Source organism: Streptopelia decaocto, assembly GCF_964273445.1.
Source record: "Streptopelia decaocto genome assembly, chromosome: 20".
In the NCBI taxonomy this organism is placed as follows: domain Eukaryota; kingdom Metazoa; phylum Chordata; class Aves; order Columbiformes; family Columbidae; genus Streptopelia; species Streptopelia decaocto.
This window is the reverse complement of record NC_138675.1, coordinates 215,867-236,156: the sequence shown is the minus strand read 5'-3', so window position 1 is coordinate 236,156 and position 20,290 is coordinate 215,867. Positions and strand designations below refer to the sequence as shown.

The 20,290-nt window shown below is 54.4% G+C and overlaps 3 protein-coding genes across 3 annotated transcripts; 1 reads left to right on the top strand and 2 right to left on the bottom strand.

Moving 5' to 3' along the window:
- Positions 1–2,219: 2,219 nt before the first annotated feature.
- On the bottom strand, positions 2,220–3,527 carry LOC309448350 (zinc finger HIT domain-containing protein 2-like). The gene has a single exon (XM_082069821.1). It carries the CDS (start codon positions 3,482–3,484, stop codon positions 2,375–2,377), a length of 1,110 nt encoding a protein of 369 aa, XP_081925947.1. The 5' UTR covers positions 3,485–3,527; the 3' UTR covers positions 2,220–2,374.
- Positions 3,528–4,428: 901 nt separating this feature from the next.
- LOC309448361 (TAF6-like RNA polymerase II p300/CBP-associated factor-associated factor 65 kDa subunit 6L) lies at positions 4,429–15,194 on the top strand (the record flags this gene model as incomplete). Its single annotated transcript, XM_082069833.1, is given in 12 exon segments — positions 4,429–4,575; positions 4,659–4,767; positions 13,170–13,372; positions 13,444–13,512; positions 13,514–13,519; positions 13,614–13,834; positions 13,909–13,959; positions 13,961–13,997; positions 14,441–14,474; positions 14,477–14,568; positions 14,689–14,926; positions 14,986–15,194. Coding segments are annotated over 12 exon segments (1,416 nt in total).
- On the bottom strand, positions 15,076–16,632 carry LOC309448283 (transmembrane protein 223-like). Its single transcript, XM_082069692.1, has 2 exons — positions 16,094–16,632; positions 15,076–16,014 (listed from the first exon to the last, which is right to left on the bottom strand). Exons 1-2 carry the CDS (start codon positions 16,398–16,400, stop codon positions 15,713–15,715), a joined length of 609 nt encoding a protein of 202 aa, XP_081925818.1. The 5' UTR covers positions 16,401–16,632; the 3' UTR covers positions 15,076–15,712.
- Positions 16,633–20,290: the final 3,658 nt, after the last annotated feature.

The following is a 20,290-nucleotide window of genomic DNA, read 5'->3' as shown; positions in this document are numbered from 1 at the left end:
TCCTACTGTGTGCAATTTGGCTACAAGTCAATCACTTCATTCCATAAACACGACAGCCTGGATGAGCCCACTGTGAGCTCTCCCTGCTAAATAAGTGAGCTGTATGGCAATGGTTTTACTACTCACAGGTCAGTGGATGAGACCAATTTAATATTAATCATTTACCTTAAGTAGAGGCACACTAAATATAATCAATTCTTTACGGACATAAGGTTGTATGATTTTTAATATACTCTTTTTTTCATGTTACTTGGGAAACTGTATTTGCTAAAATTAAGCTGTAAAGTGCTGCTCATATCTACCAAAAGCAACTACAAACTACACTGAACACTTAGAAGATAAGTCCTATATTGCACGTCGCTGAGAAGAAAGGAATTTGTGTTCAGGCAAAACAGCACCTGCAAGGTTATGGACAATAAACGATGTCTACAGCTGAACACAACAAAGCCCACGTGGAATCAGAGAAGTTTGCCACTGGAGCTTTAAACACGGACTCTACAGCAAATGGTTATCAGAAAGGGAATGCCTGAAAGTTTGCTTTTGCAAACGGATACAGGCCTCCCCTGAAAGTTTGTCTTCAAAGCTTGAAAATACAGACTCTGGAGTGAACAGTTATCAGGGAGAGAAGAATCCCGACAGTGTGAACTGTGACGGATATGGCCTCACCTGAGAGTTTGTCCTCGGAGCTCCAGGACACAGACTCCAGAGCGAACGGTTATCAGGGAGTTTGCTTCGTGAACTGGTACAGGCACCGGGAGAGAAGGCCAGCAGCATTCGGCTCGCCATATTTCCCCCATGCAGTAAATAACAGAGTGAACCTGCCACTGAATTCTTGAAGTTGCACTTGTCTTTAAGAAATCTAAACGCTGTTCTGCAGTGAGCAGAACCCTAAATTACTCCCCATGGTGTCCCATGTCGCCACAGGACTTGCTTTTCAAGGCCCAGGACAGGGTTGCGGGCAGTGCCGTGGGGCACAGTGCATGTTTCCAGTCATCTGGTGGTGGCTTCCACAGAGCTCTTGCCGTGGTGGGTTTGTGTCAGTGTGATATAGTCAATTTGCCAGGCCTCTCCGTATTTACACTTTAGTCATCGCCCTCCATACCACACAGGCTTTGTGATGGAGGGAACTAACTAACACTTTAAGGGTGCCTAGTTTAGAGCTTTATGTAACCAATTATGTTAAGTAAAAACAGAACCTCATTGAATGCCAAGATAAGAAGTTTTACAGCACCTAGATGTAAACTTGAGGCACCAACTGTAAACTTGAGAAGACGAGATAACGAAGATTTACAGCAAAAGGGGGGAACCAGTCTGGTTTCAATCAACTTGGCAGCTTGGGTTCCAGTCAATTCAACATAATGAGCCAAAGGGAAAGAGTTCACTGCACTCCTGGATCCTTCCTGAACTCCTGGGTCCCTCCCAAACTCCGAGGTCCTTTTCCTGAACTCCTGGGTCCCCTTTTTCTCGAACTCCTGGGTTCCTTTCCTGAACTCCTGGGTCCCTCCTGAACTCCTGCGTCCCTCCTAAACTCCTGGGTCCTTCCCAAACTCCTGGGATCCCCCCGAACTCCTGGACAACCCCCGTGTCCCCCCCCAATGTCACTGGGACCCCCCAAATAATCAAATAAATTATTGGCGCCACCCCCAATCTCGGGGTCACTGTCGCTTTAAGAGCCGGGAGGGGGCAGAGCCTCGAGGAGGGGGCGGAGCCTCATGCGGAACAGCTCAGCCAATTAATGCGAGGGGGCGGAGCCGCGGGTAAGGGGGCGGAGCCACACATGGAAGCACTCAGGCAATCAGTGGGACGGGCAAAGCCAGAAACAGAACCGCTCAGACAATCAGCAGGAAGGGGCGGAGCCGCGGGGAGAAGGCAGAGCCACACGCAAAACTGCTCAGCCAATCAGCAGGAGGGGGCGGAGCCGCGGAGAGGCAGAGCCACACACACAGAACCACTCACCCCATCAGCGGGCAGTGGGCGTGGCGTCCTTGGACCATGCCCCAGACGCCTGGGTCCCCTCTGGGGGTCAATGGGTTAATTAGCCCCCCCACCAATTAGCAGCTCCCGCTCTATAGTAATTACGTTTATTCGTTATTATGTTAATTAAATGTTGGCCCTTAACAAGCCACCCCCAGTTCGGCGGAGTCATTAATGACCAGACTCCCCCACTCATAGCTCAGCCCTTAATAAGCAGCTTTTCTCTGGATGTTTGTTAGTCAGATTCCTTAATGAGCTGCTTCTCTGGATATTGATCCTCTGGATGTTCATTAGCTGGTTCCTTAACGAGCTGCTTCTCTGGATGTTAATTAGTTTAGTTCCTTAATGAGCAGCTTCTCGGGATGTTCATTAAATGGTTTCCTTGACGACCTCATTAACCTCAATCAAGCTCCTCAATTAGTCGCCTCCCCCTCCCTTCATAGGCACTAAAGATCTCCCCCTGCCCCATCCCCTCATTAGCGCTAATTAGCTCATTAACAACCTCCCTCGTCTCCCTCGCCAGCTCCATCATCGTCCCCATTGGTGCCTCCTGGCTCCAGCTCATTAGGAAGCGGCACTTCCTCTGCGCGTTAACAAACGTTTGGCGCTCGTTAGCGTCCAAATTAAGTCGTCCCTGGCTCAACAACTGCTCCAGGTGTGCCAGAGCCATGATTACGTAACTATTGTTGTAATTAGCAGCGTTATTTTGGGTGTAATTATCGCTATTGTCCCCAGGCCCCTCCAGCAGCTCCGCCACAGCCAGGACGGTCCCAGCATCTCCCAATGGACCCGTCGGGTACCCGGCGCCCTTCGCATCATCCCGGGCGGCTCGAAGGGCCTCGGCGGTGGATCTGAACGCCCGGCGCATCCTGAGCGCGGCCGCCACGTCGATGGCGGCGCCCGGCAGCTCCGGCACCAGCGACTCGTCCCCTCCGTGGAGGCTCAAGGCGAAGACGTAGCCAAAGAGGACGTTGGGCAGCTGGAAACGCAGCAATGGGGACGGCGGAGGTGCCGGGAAGGAGCTCAGTGCGGGGATGGATGAGGGGACGGCAGGTGGTGGAGCAATTTGCGGCTCATCCTCATCTTCATCCTCATCCTTATGTTCATATTTATCCTCGTTTTTACCTTTATTTCGGTGCCACCACCACGGTCTCCACGCCGGAATCAGTTTTGCCGCCTCCCCCGTGCGGATCAACCGCTGGAAAGCAGCTCGTTCCGCCGCGCTAAGCGATCCCCACAGCCCGCGGCCTTCGCACCCCCCTGAAGCCTCGGCCTCGCGTAGCGGGCGCGGCCGCCTCAAGGCGGCCCCCAGGCCGGGGAGAGCCGGCGGGGGACCCCGGTCGGAACGGAGGGTTTGCAGCACCTGCTCGCGGTAAAAAGCTTCGGAGCAGCCACCATGGGCGCGGTAGCAGCGGAGGGAGCAGAGGCGGCGGTTGCAGCGCGGGCAGGTGTACGGGGCGGCGGCGGCTCCGCAGAGGCCGCACGGGGGATCCGGACCCGGCGCCTCCATCTTCCCGGCTTCCCCGCTGCTTCGGGTGTTTCCCCGTCCGCGCTTCGGCGCCGTTCGGAAGCGCTCGGGATTCCCCGTCCGCGCTTCGGCGCCGTTCGGAAGCGCTCGGGATTCCCCGTCCGCGCTTCGGCGCCGTTCGGAAGCGCTCGGGTGTCCCCGTCCGCGCTTCGGCGCCGTTCGGAAGCGCTCGGGTGTCCCCGTCCGCGCTTCGGCGCCGTTCGGAAGCGCTCGGCTCTCCACCCCTCCTCCTCGGCTCGCCCCGGCAACGCTCGGTTGTTTCCGCACTCGCTCGTTACCTCTTCGGCTATTTCCGTCCCCGCTTCGTCTCTCTCCTCCCTGCGCCTTCGGGTTGTTCCGTCCCCGCTTCGGTTCTTTCCGGCCTCGCCGCCTTCGGCTCTCTCCGCCCTGCGCCTTCGGTTCTTTTCGTCCCCTCTTCGTCTCTCTCTCTGTCCTGCGCCTTCGGGTCCTTCCGTCCTCGCTTCGTTGTCCCCAAGTCCAGGGCAAATTCCCTGGCGGAGGGATCTATAGTGTATCTATAGGGCAGCCTTGGGGGTTTGGGGTGCTAACGTGATGCAGGCGAGCTCTCAGCTGTTTCCTGCAGGGATGGGGATGTTTTTTGTCCTCATGCAGAGGCTCGGCCAAGCGCCGGATCTCAAAAGCTGGGGTGCGGGAACCCCGGGGCTCAGACAGCCTGTGCTTAGACTCGCAAATCAAAAATGTAATTAACATCTGAGTGTTGCCACAACCATGTCTTCCTTTCCGTTTTCCTTTCCGTCTTCCTTTCTCTGTTTCAATAGGGTGCTGTACTGACTCCCGAGGTGGGCGGGGCCAGGGGGGGAGTGGGCGGGGCCTGTGGCAGCTATGGCGGGGCGGGAGGACCGGCGAGGTGGGCGTGGCTGGGGTAGGCGTGGCCGGGGGCGGGGTGGGCGGGGCCTCTGGTAGCCATGGCGGAGTGGGAGGAGCGGCGCTCCGAGCAGCTGCCGCGGGAATCCGTGCGGCTGGTGGCGGAAAGCACCGGGCTGGAGCTCAGAGACGAAGTGGCGGCGTTGTTGGCCGAGGACGTTTGCTACCGGCTGCGGGAGGGCACGCAGGTACGGCCGGCGGGGCGGGGCGGGCTCGGGCCCGCTCACAGCGCCGCTGACGGAGCCGGCTCTGTGTGTCCGTCGCCCCCCAGAACAGCTCCCAGTTCATGAAACACACGGGGCGGCGGAGACTCACGGTGAAGGATTTTAACCAGGCGCTGCGCTGGAGCAACGTGGAGGTGAGCGGCCCGGATTGGCGGGGTTGGGGACATCACAGTATGTTTGGGATTGGAAGGGACCTCAAAAGGTCATCCAGTCCAATCCCCCTGCTGGAGCAGGAACGCCCAGGTGAGGTCGCACAGGAACATGTCCAGGCGGGTTTTGAATGTCTGCAGAGAAGGAGACTCCACAACCCCCCTGGGCAGCCTGTTCCAGGCTCTGCCACCCTTACTCAGAAGAAGTTTTTTCTCAAAGTTAAGTGGAACCTCCTGTGTTCCAGTTTGATCCCATTACCCCTTGTCCTATCATTGTTTGCCACCGAGAAGAGCCTGGCTCCATCCTCATGGCACTCACCCTTTATATATTTATAAACATTAATAAGGTCACCCCTCAGTCTCCTCCAAACTAAAGAGACCCAGCTCCCTCAGCCTTTCTTCATAAGGGAGATGCTCCACTCCCTTAATCATCTTGGTTGCCCTACGCTGGACCCTCTCCAGCAGTTCCCTGTCCTGCTGGAACTGAGGGGCCCAGAACTGGACACAATATTCCAGGTGTGGTCTCACCAGGGCGGAGTAGAGGGGCAGGAGGACCTCTCTCGATCTACTAACCACCCCTCTTCTAATACACCCCAGGTACCATTGGCTTCCTGGCCACAAGGGCCCAGTGCTGGCTCATGGTCATCCTGTTGTCCACCAGGACCCCCAGGGCCCTTTCCCCTACACTGCTCTCTAATATGTAATCTCCCAACCTATACTGGAACCCGGGGTTGTTCCTGCCCAGATGCAGGACTCTACACTTTCCCTTGTTAAATTTCATCAGGTTATTCCCCGCCCAGCTCTCCAGCCTGCCCAGGTCTCTGATGGCAGCACAGCTTCCAGTGTCAGCCACTCCTCCCAGCTTGGTGTCATCAGCAAACTTGCTGACAGTCACTCTATTCCCTCGTCTAAATCATTAATGAATATTGCCGCGATTGAGAGACGGGACGCAGTTTGATGCAAACAAAATGTCCGCTTTATTAGTGTGCTTCACATACATTTATACTTTTCCTCAGCAACGTGCTGCGAGCTGATTGGTGTCTCTGTTACCGCGTTACAACTGATTGGTCTACACTGTACAGACTGGCTGGTGCTAAGGCATTTTCCCAAACAGTCACTACCCCAACCAAAACAATCTTCCCTAGACAGAAACAAGAGTCCCCTTTTTACAGAACAACCTTATTAACTTGTGAACCTTGTCTGAACATAAAATCAACACTCTCCCCTCCTTCTAATTAAGGTTCTCGCCTCTATCCTTCCCATGGCCTGTGACCAACAAGCTCCAGCACATCTCCTTTTACCAATTGATAAGTGCTGGGAGCTTTGCTGAGGCCAGCCAAATGCTGTCCCACATCTCCCCCTTCCTTTTGCACAAGAAGAACTCTTTTTATAGAACGCGCAATAAACTTTTGTAGGCATTGCAACAAACAAGGCAAAAAGAGTAACAGGAGAATAAAAACTGCCAAAACATATACAACCATCTTCACAAGACTCCTTAACCATCCTGACAATCCCCATCCTTCAAAAAGTTTATCTAACCAATCCCAACTATCATTTCATTGAAGCTTAGAGATCCCAGCTTTAAGCTGTTGAATACGAGCATGAATTGATTCCGAGTGGTCAGAGAGATTCATACAACACATGCCTTCAAAATCCTCACAACCGTGGCCTTGCGCTAGAAGCAAAAAATCCATACCAGCTCTATTTTGCAATGTAGCATGACGAACACTATCTACATCTAATAAAAGACCAGACAATGCATTGCTAGTAGCGTTCGTTTGTTTAGCAGCCAGCAGCCAAGCTTATCTAATGTTGCTAATGCTTTTGCAGCTCCAGGTGTTAAAAGAGAGGTGACGTGTTGGCTAAAAGACCAAAACTTCACATTATCATCACAATCGGGGGTATATGCATGGATGCTATGCTTTGTTCTGCGAGAAAGATGGTGTTGTAGAATCATGGATGTATCAGGAGTCAGGACAGACAGAAAGGCGTCCAAGGCTACACGGACCTCCTTTTATATGAGAAGGGACAACAGGCCATGCTCTATCCCCGCAAATAAGAAATATCCCTGACGGTAATAAAAGTGGAGCATTGCTAGATCTAGACAAGTTTGTTGCTGTGTAATTACACCAAGTAGTAGCATTTTTAAAAACGGGATGGACAGGAGAGACATCCCATACCTTAGACTGATTTGTTCCTGTATAGTTAAACCTAACACAGAAATCCATCTTTATTGATCCAAGCAACTCAATTTCTTGTGGCTCTAAAGCAGCATGCCGGAGAAAAAGGGTCCAGGCATCCCAGTTATTGGTTAAATTGGGAGCCAAGGTTGGAAAGGCTTTTCTCACCTTATCAGGTATGGGCCATTTATCTAGTGGCAGTCCTACAAGGCATGTAGAAAAGGGATTATTAGGAGAGGCAGCAGCGAGACACAAGGTGTCTTGTCCAGTGAGATTTGCTAGTGTTACCCATACATTAACCTGGGGCAGTACAGCTAAGAGTGGGTGGCTTCGCGCAACCTCTAACGTAATCATTAAAAGAAATATTCTAAAAGCAACTTTCTGCCCCCCTTTAGTTTCCACGCAAATTGTTTTCTGCATCTTTCTTTCGTCCAATCCCAATCTTGCTTAATAACAGCCCATATAGCGGGCACCAGGTTTGTTTTACTACACTCTAGATCACAAACTAACACCTCCTCTGCCTTTTTCGACACTAAATAGGCCCAATCTATACAGTCATGTAAATAACGACTACTCCCCAACGGTGCGTGCCCTGTGACAAGCAAAACTTTAGCTACATCAGCTTCCTTTTCTAAGCAACTGTCACACCAGTGTCCTCAGGAGATTCACCAGTTTGTTGCTCGAACAGCTGGTCTGGAGGGTGATCGGGTTCTCTCCAGGTGATTGTGGTCGGGATTCACGGAAGGGTCGTACACTCTTTGCCGGAATCCATCAAGGGCCTTTCTCTGTGGAGACACAAGCATAACCTCTGCCCCATGTGATAAGGGGATACGGTCCCATTACTTTACCTGTTTCTGGATCACGAACCAATACTGGGGCCTTAACCCGCACCTCAAGTGAAGCATTCGTGTTAAAATATTGGACTATCGGAGGGTTGCTATCTAACAAAGAACAATTTAAAAAATTAAAAACATACAAAGCTTTCTGTAGACATTCCTCAGGGTGGCAGTCCCTACTCCCCCTTTCTGTTGTTGTAATAAACGTTTTAAAGATTGATGAGAGCGTTCGATCAGGGATTGGCCTGTAGGGGAATGAGGGATGCCAGTAGTGTGGATCACACCCCAAGAGTCAAGAAAGGTTTTTATAGCGGCCGAGACATACGCAGGGCCATTATCTGTTTTTATTTGAGAGGGTATACCCAAGGTGGCAAAAGCACCCATCAAATGTTTTTGAACACCACGCGTCTTCTCCCCTGTGTGACAAGAAGCGAACAAAGCACCTGAAAAGGTGTCAATAGAAGAATGGACATATTTCAAGTTACCAAACTCCGGATAATGCGTAACGTCCATTTGCCATAACTGTAAGCTCTGCAGTCCTCTGGGATTAACTCCTCCTGCCATTGATGGAAAAGAGTGTTTCTGACAGTCGGGGCATACAGCAATAATATTAGCCCCTTGTTGGGAAGTGAGGCCAAACTGTCGTTTGAGACCTCCAGCATTCTGTTGAAAAAAGGAATGGCTAAGTTTAGCCTGTGCCACGCGATCCGGTAATACTTGCATTGGTAAAGTCAGCAAATCAGCTCGTCGGTTCCCTTCTGCAATAAAGCCAGGTAGAGAAGTGTGTGATCTGACATGCATAACAAAGTAAGGATGAGGACAGGAGTCTAAGAGAAAAATAAGCTCCTGCAATAAAACAAATAAGTCAGAATGCATTACATCACGTAATACAGATGCTTCAGCTCATTCAACAATTCCTGCAACATAAGCTGAATCAGTGATAATGTTAAGTGGTGCAGACACCTCCGAAAGGCTCGAACAACTGCCGTCAACTCTACTATCTGGGGAGAGCCAGGAACGGTTTGTACGTCTGAGTCCCATCGCCCTTGCTGATCGTTCCACCACAGGATAACTGATTTATGGGATTTCCCAGATCCATCTGTAAAGACAGTAAGGGCTTTTAATGGCTGGTAGTTTCTTTTCAGTATAGAGATGAGGTGGAAGTCAACATTAAACAGTTTATGCGAAGGTGGGTGGGACGTGAGTTGACCCGTGTAATCAGCTAACGCAGTGCAAAAGGCATCTGACTGTTGATAAAGCCACTGCAAATATAAAGTGGTTACAGGTAAGCAGATACAAGCAAAATCTGTTCCCGAAAACGTTAATGAACGTTGTCTGGCTCTAATTATTAAAGAAGCAAACATTTCATGTTGCGTAAAAATAGTTTTTGTAGATTGATTTGGTAGAAAAACCCATTCAATGATTAATAAGGGATCTTATTTCTGTGAGTCCCATTGGAATATCAGCGCATGGGGTTGCCGGGTACACGGCTGTCTAGCAGGATTCAGAATGATCAGATAAAAAGACAACTCAGGTGCCCAACGATGCGCTTGCCTATGAGTAATTGCTGTAGCAACTTTCTGTAAGGAGTCAACAGCTTCTGGTCCGAGGCTACGAGGTGCACATAAGTCCGTGCTTCCTTTTAGCAGTTCAAATAAAGGCTTTAAGTCTGTATTAGTAATTCCTAACAGCGGTCGGACCCAATTAATTGTTCCCAACAATCTCTGTACATCATGTAAGTTTCTTATGTCTGTCTGTATTTGTAAGGGCTGGGGAACTATAGTTTGAGCATTTTCCCAAACAGTTACTACCCCAACCAAAACAATCTTCCCTAGACAGAAACAAGAGTCCCCTTTTTCAGAACAACCTTATTAACTTGTGAACCTCGTCTGAACATAAAATCAACACTCTCCCCTCCTTCTAATTAAGGTTCTCGCCTCTATCCTTCCCATGGCCTGCGACCAACAAGCTCCAGCACATCTCCTTTTACCAATTGATAAGTGCTGGGAGCTTTGCTGAGGCCAGCCAAATGCTGTCCCACAGAATATATTGAATAATACTGGCCCCAGTACTGACCCCTGAGGCACTGCACTAGATACTGGCCTCCAACTGGACTCCGCACCATTGACTACCACTCTCTGGCTTCTCTCCTTAAGCCAGTTTGCAACCCACCTCACTACTCTATTGTCTAGACCACATCTCCTCAACTTAGCTGTGAGGATGCTGTGGGAGACTGTGTCAAAGGCTTTACTGAAGTCAAGGTAGACCACATCCACCGCTCTGCCATCATCCATCCACCTTGTTACATTCTCATAAAAGGCTATGAGGTTGGTCAAGCATGACCTACCCTTGGTAAAGCCATGCTGACTGCCCCTAATAACCCTCTTATCCTTGATATGCCTTGAGATGGCACCAAGGATAAGCTGTTCCATTACTTTCCCAGGGACAGAGGTGAGGCTGACCGGTCTATAATTACCCAGGTCCTCCTTCTTGCCCTTTTTGAAGACTGGAGTGACATTTGCTTTCCTCCAATCCTCGGGCACCTCTCCCGTTTCCCAAGACTTGGCAAAGATGATGGAGAGTGGTCCAGCAATGACTTCAGCCAGCTCCCTCAGCACCCGCGGATGCATCCCATCTGGACCCATGGATTTATGAATGTCCAGACTATTTAATTGCTCCCTAACCCAGTCCTCATCGACTAAAGCAAACTCCTCCATTGACCTGGCTTAATCCGGGGTCTCAGGGGTACGGGGCTCCCCAGGACAGCCTCCGGCAGAGCAGACAGAGACAAAGAACGCATTCAGTAATTCTGCCTTCTCTGTATCTTCTGCCACCAGGGCACCCACCCCATTCATCAGTGGGGCTACATCACCTCTGGTATTAGTTTTATCTGCTATGTATTTGAAAAAGTTCTTTTTGCTGTCCTTGACCCCTCTCGCCAGCTGTAATTCTAAGGAGGCCTTGGCTATCCCAGCTGCCTTCCTACATCCTCTAACAGCAGCCTTATATTCCTCCCAAGTGGCCAGCCCCTGCTTCCATGACCTGTAAACTCTCCTCTTCTGCTTGAGCATACCCAACAGCTCCCTATTCAACCGCGCAGGCCTCCTGGCTCCCTTCCTTGACTTCCTACGTGTGGGGATGCTCTGATCCTGAGCGTGGAAGAAGCAATCTCTGAATGCCACCCAGCTATCTTGGGCCCCTTTTCCTTCAAGCAGTCTTGCCCATGGGATTTCCCCCAGCAGTTGCTTGAAAAGGCCAAAGTTAGCCCTGCTAAAGTCCAGGGTTGCAATTCTACTTGCTATTCTGTTCCTGCCACACAAGATGCTGAACTCCACCATCTCGTGGTCACTGCAACCCAGGCAGCCCTCAACCTTTACTGCTTCGACCAGACCCTCCTTGTTAGTGAGGATGAGATCCAGCAGTGCACCTCTCCTAGTCGGCTCCTCCACCATATGCATGAGGAATCACAGAATCGACTGGGTTGGAAAAGACCTCAGAGATCGTCGAGTCCAACCCTTGGTCCAACTCTAGTCCGTTTACTAGATCATGGCACTAAGTGCCATGTCCAATCTCAGTTTAAAAACCTCCAGGGACGGCGAGTCCAGCACCTCCCTGGGCAGCCATTCCAATGCCTGACCACTCTCTCTGTAAAGAATTTCTTTCTAATATCCAGCCTAAATTTCCCCTGGCAGAGTTGAAGCCCATGGCCCCTTGTCCTATTGCTGATGCCTGGGAGAAGAGACCAGTCCCCACCTGGCTATAACTTCCTTTCAGGTAGTTCTAGAGAGTGATGAGCTCACCTCTAAGCCTCCTCTTCTCCAGACTAAACAAGCCCGGCCCGCTCACCCTCTCCCCATAGGGCTTGTGTTCCAGTCCCTTCCCCAGTCTTGTTGCTCTTCTCTGGACCCACTCCAGCACTTCAATCTCTTTCCTGAACTGGGGGGCCCAGAACTGAACACAACACTCCAGGCGTGGCCTCCCCAATGCAGAGCACAGGGGAAGGATCACTGCCCTTGGCCTGCTGACCACGCTGGTTTGGATACAGGACAGGACACCATTGGCCTTCTTGGCCACCTGGGCACACTGGTGGCTCCTGTTGAGCTTCCTGTCCATTAGTCCCCCAGGTCCCTTTCAGTCTGACTGCTCTCCAGCCACTCTGCGCCCAGCCTGTAGCGCTGCAGGGGGTTGTTGTGACCAAAGTGCAGCACTCGGCACTTGGCCTTATTGAAGTTCATCCCATAGGAATCAGCCCATTTTTCCAGTCTATCCAGATCCCTCTGCAGAGCCCTCCTGCCTTCCAGCAGGTCGACACTCCCTCCCAACTTGGTGTCATCAGCAAATTTGCTGATGATGGTCTCAATCCCCTCATCTAAATCGTCAATAAAGATGTTAAACGGGACTGGACCCAACACTGACCCCTGGGGAACACCACCAGTGACTGGCCGCCAGCTGGATGCAGCCCCATTCACCAGCACTCTCTGGGCCCGGCCCTCCAGCCAGTTCTTAACCCAGCGTAGAGTACACTTGTCCAAGCCATGGGCTACCAGCTTTTGCAGGAGTATATTATGGGAGACAGTGTCGAAGGCCTTGCTGAAGTCCAGATAGACCACATCCACGGCTTTCCCCTCATCCACCAGGTGAGTCACCTGATCATAAAAGGAGATCAGGTTGGTCAGACAGGACCTGCCTCTCCTAAACCCATGCTGGCTGGGTCTGATCCCTTGTCCATCCTGAAGGTGCTGTGTGATTCCATTCAGGATGATCTGCTCCATAACCCTGCCAGGCACCGAGGTCAGGCTGACAGGCCTGTAGTTGCCAGGGTCAGCTTTGCAGCCCTTTTTGTGGACTGGGGTAACATTGGCCAATTTCCAATCATATGGGACCTCCCCAGTGAGCCAGGACTGTTGGAAGATGATGGAGAGCGGCTTGGCGAGTTCTTCTGCCAACTCCCTCATCACCCTAGGATGGATCCCATCTGGTCCCATTGACTTGTGAGGATCCAGATGGCTCAGTAAATCACCAACTATTTCCTCCTGGAATACAAGGGGCCTATTTGGGTTCCTATCTCTGTCAACCACCTCCAGAGATGAGTTGTCCTGAGGGCCACCTGTCTTACTGGTAAAAACTGAGGCAAAGTAGGTATTAAGTACCTCATCTTTCTCCTCATCTTTATTAACTATATTTCCCTCAAAGTCCAACAGAGAATGGAGGTTTTCCTTGCCCCTCCTTTTGTTGTTAACATATTTGAAGAAGGACTTTTTATTATCCCTGACAGAATTGTCCAAATTAACTTCAAATTGCACTTTTGTTTACACCATCTGGAGACAACTTGGCACCCCCATTTTGAGCCCATTTGTCGCCACCATTTTGAGCTCATTTCCTGCCATTTTGAGCCCATTTTCCACCATTTTGGCGCCATTTTGCCCATTTGACCAACACAACCCCTGACATTATCTCTGATTTTATGCCCCATTTTGGGGTGACACCCCCAATCCCTGCAGTCCCCAGCGCCGTGTCCACGCTGAGCGACAACCTCCTCAAGTACTACCACCACGTCACCTGTGCCGTGCTGGGCGACGACGCGCAGCTCATGAAGGTGGGTGCAATATGGACACCCCCAAGCCCCCCACAATTCCCAGCACCTCCACTGGGTGTCCCCATCCCCAGGTGGCCCTGCAGGACCTGCAGAGCAACGCCAAGATCGCTGCCTTCCTGCCGTATTGCGTCTATGTGGTCAAGCAGGGTGAGCGCGGGGCAAGTGATGAGGTCCCCCCCGAACTCCTGTGTCTCCTTGAACTCCTGGGTCCCTCCCAAACTCCTGGGTCCCCCACTCACAGGTCAAATCCATCAGCCATGACCTCCCTCAGCTTCACCGCGTCCTCCATGTGGCCCACGGCCTCCTCCACAACCCCTTGCTGTTCCTGGGCCCCTACATGCGCAGCCTGAGCTCCAGTGTCCTTTACTGCGTGCTGGAGCCGCTGGCTGCCTCCATCAACCCGCTCAGCGACCACTGGCCACTGCGCAACTATGCTGCCATGCTGCTCGGCCGTATCTTCTGGTGCGCATCCCTCCTTTTTTTGGCGAAACCCGCCCAAACCCGCAGGATTTCGGCGTTTTTTCCACCCCGCGCAGGACACACGGCGAGGCGGTGAGCGGCCTGTGCCAGCACATCCTGCTCGCGCTGCGGCGCCGGCGCCGGGCTGCACGCGCTGGGCTGGAAGGTGAGCGCCAAACACCCAGCGTGTCCCCACGGGGGTTGTTATCTCACCGAGGTTCAGCTCTTTAAGGGTTAGTTTGTTCACTAAGGTTCAGCTCTTTAAGGGTTAGTTCGTTCATTGAGGGTTGGCTCTTTAAGGGTTAGGTCCTCCCGCGTCCTCTCGCGGCCGCATTACCGGCCCAACTGCGGGCGGAAGTGCTCTGCCGCGCCTTCCTTCCCTCGGTACTTCCGCCAGCAGTTCACTCACATTCGGCTCCCAGCGGAAGCGAGACCCGACACAACTGTTCCGCCCGGAGTTCCCCCACCTCCCCCGGCGCTGGTTTTTGGGTCCCGTTGATACAGGGAACTAATTAGATAACCCTTAAAGAGCTAACCCTTAAAGAGAACACTTAAAGACGTAACGGCAATCCCCACAATTTGTCCATCTGTCTGTCCATCTGTCCGCAGGCGGTTGAGCGCGTGCTCTACCCACACCTCCCTGCCAATGGGCCAACCTACAGGCCGTGCTGGACGACTGCTCGGTGTCCAATGCGCAGGTCAAGGCTGACGGGCACAAGGTGCACGGCGCCATCCTGGTGAGCGCCGCCGCACCGGGGGACCCCAGTTTGGCTGTTTGGGGATCCCCAATTGGGCTGTTGGGGGGAATCCCCCATGTGGCTGCGAACCCCCCAGTCCCACCACCATTCACCTTGTAGGTGGTGGTAGAGCGGCTGCTGAAGATGAAGGTGCAACTCGGCGTCCGCCACGACGGCACCAACACCGACGCGCCGCCCAAGGGTCCCACATCGTCCCTGCACCGCGCGTATGCCGAGCTCGACTCTTTTGGCAAGAGCTTGGCCACGCGCTTCGGCACCGGCACCCCCGCCGCGCCACCCCCCGGTTGCACCCGCCGCGCCGCCCACCGGGGCCGCGCGCAAGATGCCGCAGCTGACGGTCAGTTCCACGGGGAGCCCGCACAATGATGACGCCGTGACCGCACACCTACCGCACAGACCCCACGGGGCGCTGCAGCTCCACGTGCCGCACGTGTCCCCCAAGTACCGGTTGCTTCAGCTTCGTGATGGCGGGGCGGCAGGCCGGGTGGCGCTGCCAGGGCCCGCGCCTCCAGACCAGCTTCCCGCAGCACCACGGGCTGGGCCGCGGCGGCCGCTACACGCAGAAGCTGCTGGTGATCGGGCACGCGGCGGTGGCCGAGGGCTGAGTACTTGCTGCTGCTGCTCTGATCGCCAGCATCACCAGACCATCAGCATCCCTCGCTGAGATCCCACCGAACGCTGTAGCGGATCCACTGGTCAATAAATCCAGTCCGCCAATGGCACCGAGGGTTCGTCACCGCGTCTGTCCCGTGATGTCAAGATGTGGTTGCCCATGAGCAGATTGTGGTTGCCCCAATAAATCTCGCTGTTTCCTATCTCTGTGTCTGAAGTTTTTTGGGGTGCTGAGATTTTTTGGTCAAGATTGAGGAGAGGACCCAGACGCCTGCATCCCAGCACCTTCATCAGGTGGGGCTACTAATGAGGCTGGGGAAGGGGCCACAGGACCCCCAAACCCATCAGCACCATCTGCAGCTCCACGGTGGCCCCAACAAGGTGCAACTGCAGTGGGCCTCCCCATGTTCTCCCCACGGGACAGACGGACGCGTGAGCGGCTCAGGGTTTATTTGGGGGTGATAAGGGGTGAACAACGAGCAATCCCGGCCCCTCCCGCAATTAAACCGCCCTAGAGGTTGCGATACGCGCCCACGGTGATGTCGAAGAGCCGGGGGTGGCAGAGCTGCCCCCCGCGCTTGTCCAGCAGGAAGAAGAACGGGCGCCCCCGCACCTTGATGGGGACGGCGGCCGCGGCCTCGGAGCGGTGAGCGTGGCAGGAGACGTGGCGGAGCGGGACGGTGAACGTGGCACCGCGGCCCAGCCCCAGCGGCCCGTGGGTGCTGATGGTCACGGCCGCGCCGCCGCGGAGCAGCGTCACCCGGCGGACGGAGCGCAGCGGGAACAAACAACCGGCCGCCACGACCACGGACCCTGCGGGGGGAACGGGAACGGGGGAGAATGGAGCGAGGGGTCGGCGCGGCGCGGCCCCCGCTCCCCACAGCGCCGGTACCGAGGGTGAGGCAGGAAGCGCTGAACCCCAAGCGCCATTTGTGATCGCGGGGCCGCAGCGGGTCGGCGGGCCCGGGGCCGGCGGCGGGGCGGAGCGCCGTGAAGGCGAAATGAGCCAGGTAGGTCCAGAACAGCCCCTGCCCGGCGCAGAACAGCCCGGCCAGGCGGAAGAAGCGGTCGCGGTCGTGGCGGAACAGAACGACGTCCCGCGGAACGGCCGCGTCCAGCGCTGCCGCCGCCGCACGGACCCGCGGCGCCGCCATGGCCGCCGTCTCTTCCGGGACACCCGCCGTACTTCCGGCCGCCATCTTTATGTCGGGCCTGAAGCCAAGCTGCCCTTACCCCCCCCCTTCAAGGCGCAGCGCACCCCAAACTGAAACGCATCACTTTATTGATATCTCGATTTATTTACAAAACGCTGGGGAATAAAACGCCGGGGGAAGGAGAAGGAGCAGGCGCCGCTCACTTGAGAAACGCCACCTCTGGGATCTTGCCTTCCATCTGCAAGAGAAGTGGGGGGGTGGCTCAGCCCAGTGTCCCCATGTCCCCAACCCCCCTGGTGCCCCCATGTCCCCACCAGTGTCCCCATGTCCCCAGCCCCCCTGGTGCCCCCATGTCCCCACCAGTGTCCCCATGTCCCCACCAGTGTCCCCATGTCCCCCAAAATGAGGGGACCCCGCCCCCAAAGCCACCTTGAGCTGTGTGAAGACCTGCCCGTCGTTGTCCTGCAGGCACCTGGGAGGGTAAGAGGGTGAGTTTGGGGGGTCCCAATTTGGGAAAAGGGGGGATGGATTTGGGGGTCCCCGTGTTCCCCCAGGACTGACTTCTGGGACCACTCGAGGTTTGTGCCGGACTGCATGGAGAAGGCGGCCGGCGTGGGCGCGGGGCTGGACAGGGGGTGGGCGCGGGCGCCGGGAACGCCTTGCGCATCTCCTCGCTGGTGCGGGGCGGACGAACAGCTCGTCGTTCACGATGCACAGACTGGAAACGGGGGGGAAACGGGGGAAAACAGGGGAACGGGGGGAAAAGGGGGGAAACGGTGGGGGTGGCTGTGCTGCCATCCAGCGGGACCTGGGCAGGCTGGAGAGTTGGGCGGGGAATAACCTGATGAAATTTAACAAGGGAAACTGTAGAGTCCTGCATCTGGGCAGGAACAACCCCGGGTTCCAGTATAGGTTGGGAAATTACATATTAGAGAGCAGTGTAGGGGAAAGGGCCCTGGGGGTCCTGGGGACAGCAGGGTGACCATGAGCCAGCACTGGGCCCTTGTGGCCAGGAAGCCAATGGGACCTGGGGTGTATTAGAAGAGGGGTGGTTAGTAGATCGAGAGAGGTTCTCCTGCCCCTCTACTCCGCCCTGGTGAGACCACATCTGGAATATTGTGTCCAGTTCTGGGCCCCTCAGTTCCAGCAGGACAGGGAACTGCTGGAGAGGGTCCAGCGTAGGGCAACGAAGATGATGAAGGGAGTGGAGCATCTCCCTTATGAAGAAAGGCTGAGGGAGCTGGGTCTCTTTAGTTTGGAGAAGAGGAGACTGAGGGATGATCTTATTAATGTTTATAAATACATACAGGGTGAGTGCCACAAGGATGGAGCCAGGCTCTTCTCGGTGGCAAACAATGATAGGACAAGGGGTAATGGGATCAAGCTGGAACACAAGAGGTTCCACTTAAATTTGAGAAAAAACTTCTGAGTAAGGGTGACAGAGCCTGGAACAGGCTGCCCAGGGGGGTTGTGGAGTCTCCTTCTCTGGAGACATTCAAAACCCGCCTGGACATGTTCCTGTGCGACCTCACCTGGGCGTTCCTGCTCCAGCAGGGGGATTGGACCAGATGACCTTTTGAGGTCCCTTCCAATCCCAAACATACTGTGATACTGTGAAAACAGAGGAACGGGGGGAAATCGGAGGGGAACCGGGGGGGAAAACGGGGGAGAAATGGGGGGAAAAATTTCTTTCTTAGATCTAAGAACTTTAGGTCTAAATCTCTCTCAAAACACATTGAAAAATTTCTTCCTTAGTTCCAAGAACCTTTTCTTTAGTTTAGTCTAAATCTCGCCGTTTAAACCCATTTCCCCCTCGCCCCAGCTAAAAACCCCGTCCCTGTTTTTCTTATCGCCGCCAAAAACCCGCGGGAGGGTCTGAGGAGCTTGAAGCGCATGGCTGGGGGGGCAAGGCTGAGAATCCCCCATTATTTTGCCCCCCATTAACATATCCCCTCATTAACATGTCCCCCATTAACGTACTCCCCCATTAATGTGCCCCCCATTAACGTGCCCTCCCATTAATGTGCCCCCCCACTAACGTACCCTCCCATTAACAAGCCCCCCATTAACGATTACCCCATTAATGACCCCCTGCATTAACCTGCCCCCCATTAATGTGCCCCCTTCATTAACATGTCACCCCATTAACGAGTCCCCCATTAATGAGCCCCCTGTATTAACATAGCCCCCCAATGAGTCCCCCGCATTAACAAGCCCACCCATTAACAAGCCCCATCATTAACATACCTCCCATCAACATAGCCCCCTCCATTAACATACCTCCTTATTAACGTGCCCCCACTTAATGTGCTCCCCCATTAACATGCCACCCCATTAGCCTGCCCCTCCATTAATATACCCTCCTTCATTAATGTGCCCCCCAATTAATGTGTCCCCCCCAGTTTTGGGGTGACACTGGCTGGGATCCTTCAGCTTCTTGCACCAAAACCTTCAGGTCGTCTGAGCCAAAGTAGTTGCCCTAAAAAACAAATAAAATTGGGGGGGGGGTTACGGTGGTTGCCCCCCCAAGGTGAGAGGTACCTCCCACAGAGTGGGGTATGGAGAACAGGGGAGTCCCCACCTTGCAGGGCAGCAGCGTCGTGGGGGGCTCAATGTCAAAGCTGATGGGGGCGCGGGGCAGCTCGTGGCCGGCCTGGGTAAAGGTGGGGATGAGATGGAGAGATTGGGATGGGGGGGCAAAAAGGGGACGGGGGGGAGAGATGGAGATGGGGGGGGAAAGATGGGGATGGGGGGGCAAATATTGGGATGGAGGGACAAAGATGGGGGACAAAAAGGGGGTGCGTAAAAGATGGGGATTGGGGGGCAAATATTGGGATGGCGGCAGAGATGGGGATGGGGAAAATATTGGGATGGGGGGGGACAAAGATGGGGGGCAAAAAGGGGATGGGGGGAGAGATGGGGATGGGGGAAAGATGGAGATGGGGGACAAATATTGCGATGGGGGAGAGATGGGGATGGGGGGACAAAGATTGGGGGGAAAGATGGGGATGGGGGGAAATATTGGGATGGGGGGCAAAACGGGGCTGGGGGGAGAGACAGGGATGGGGGGCAAATATTGGGATGGGGGAAACAAAGATTGGGGGAAAGATGGTAGGAGGGGAGAGATGGGGATGGGGGGCAAATATTGGGATGGGGGAGCAAAGAGTGGGGGAATGGGAATGGGGGGGACAATGACGGGGGGCAAAAAGGGGAGGGGGGGAGAAATGGGGATGGGGGGCAAATATTGGGATGGTATTGGCCCCAAAAGCCATGAGGGCTTGTTCACTGTGGGGAGAGGGGCACAGAGCCAAGGAATCCTGCAGGCCACCCCCGAGGAGCAGGACCCTCCATCCCAGCACATTTGCCAGCGCTGGGGGTCAGCCAGGCCCGCAGCAGCCACAGCTGAGCAAGACAGCCCAGAGCCCCCCACTGCGCTCCTGCCAGCCCCACGGGAGCAGCAGCTCAGCCTCTGCTGCTGCCCAGGGCATCCCAAGCATCCTGCAGCGCTGAGCCCGGACACGCTGCTGTGGCCCAGGCTGCCCTGCTGACGGAGCGCTCTCTTGCAGGACTGCCCTGGACATGTGGGACGTGATGATCTCCACACCCAAGACTCTGAAGAAGATCTTAATGGAGTTCCTCAGCAGACTCCCTGTTCCTCGAAAGCCTCATCAGTGGGTCAGAAAGACCTGACATGGTGAGCAGGGCGGTGTCAAGGGAGCCATGTTGGCAGCTGGGCTGGGGCATTGGGTGAGGCGGTGGCTTGGCCTTGGCTGGGGGTCAGGCAGTGGCTGAGAGCTCCAAATGCCCTCCCTGCCGTGCTGGGGCCTGATGGCTGCCTGGGGAGCTTTCCAGGCATGGAGGCTCTCCCTGTGGTGGCCCATGGTGGCCCTTGGTGGCCTCATTGTCCCCTGTGGTTCCTCCAGTTTTGTTGGTTT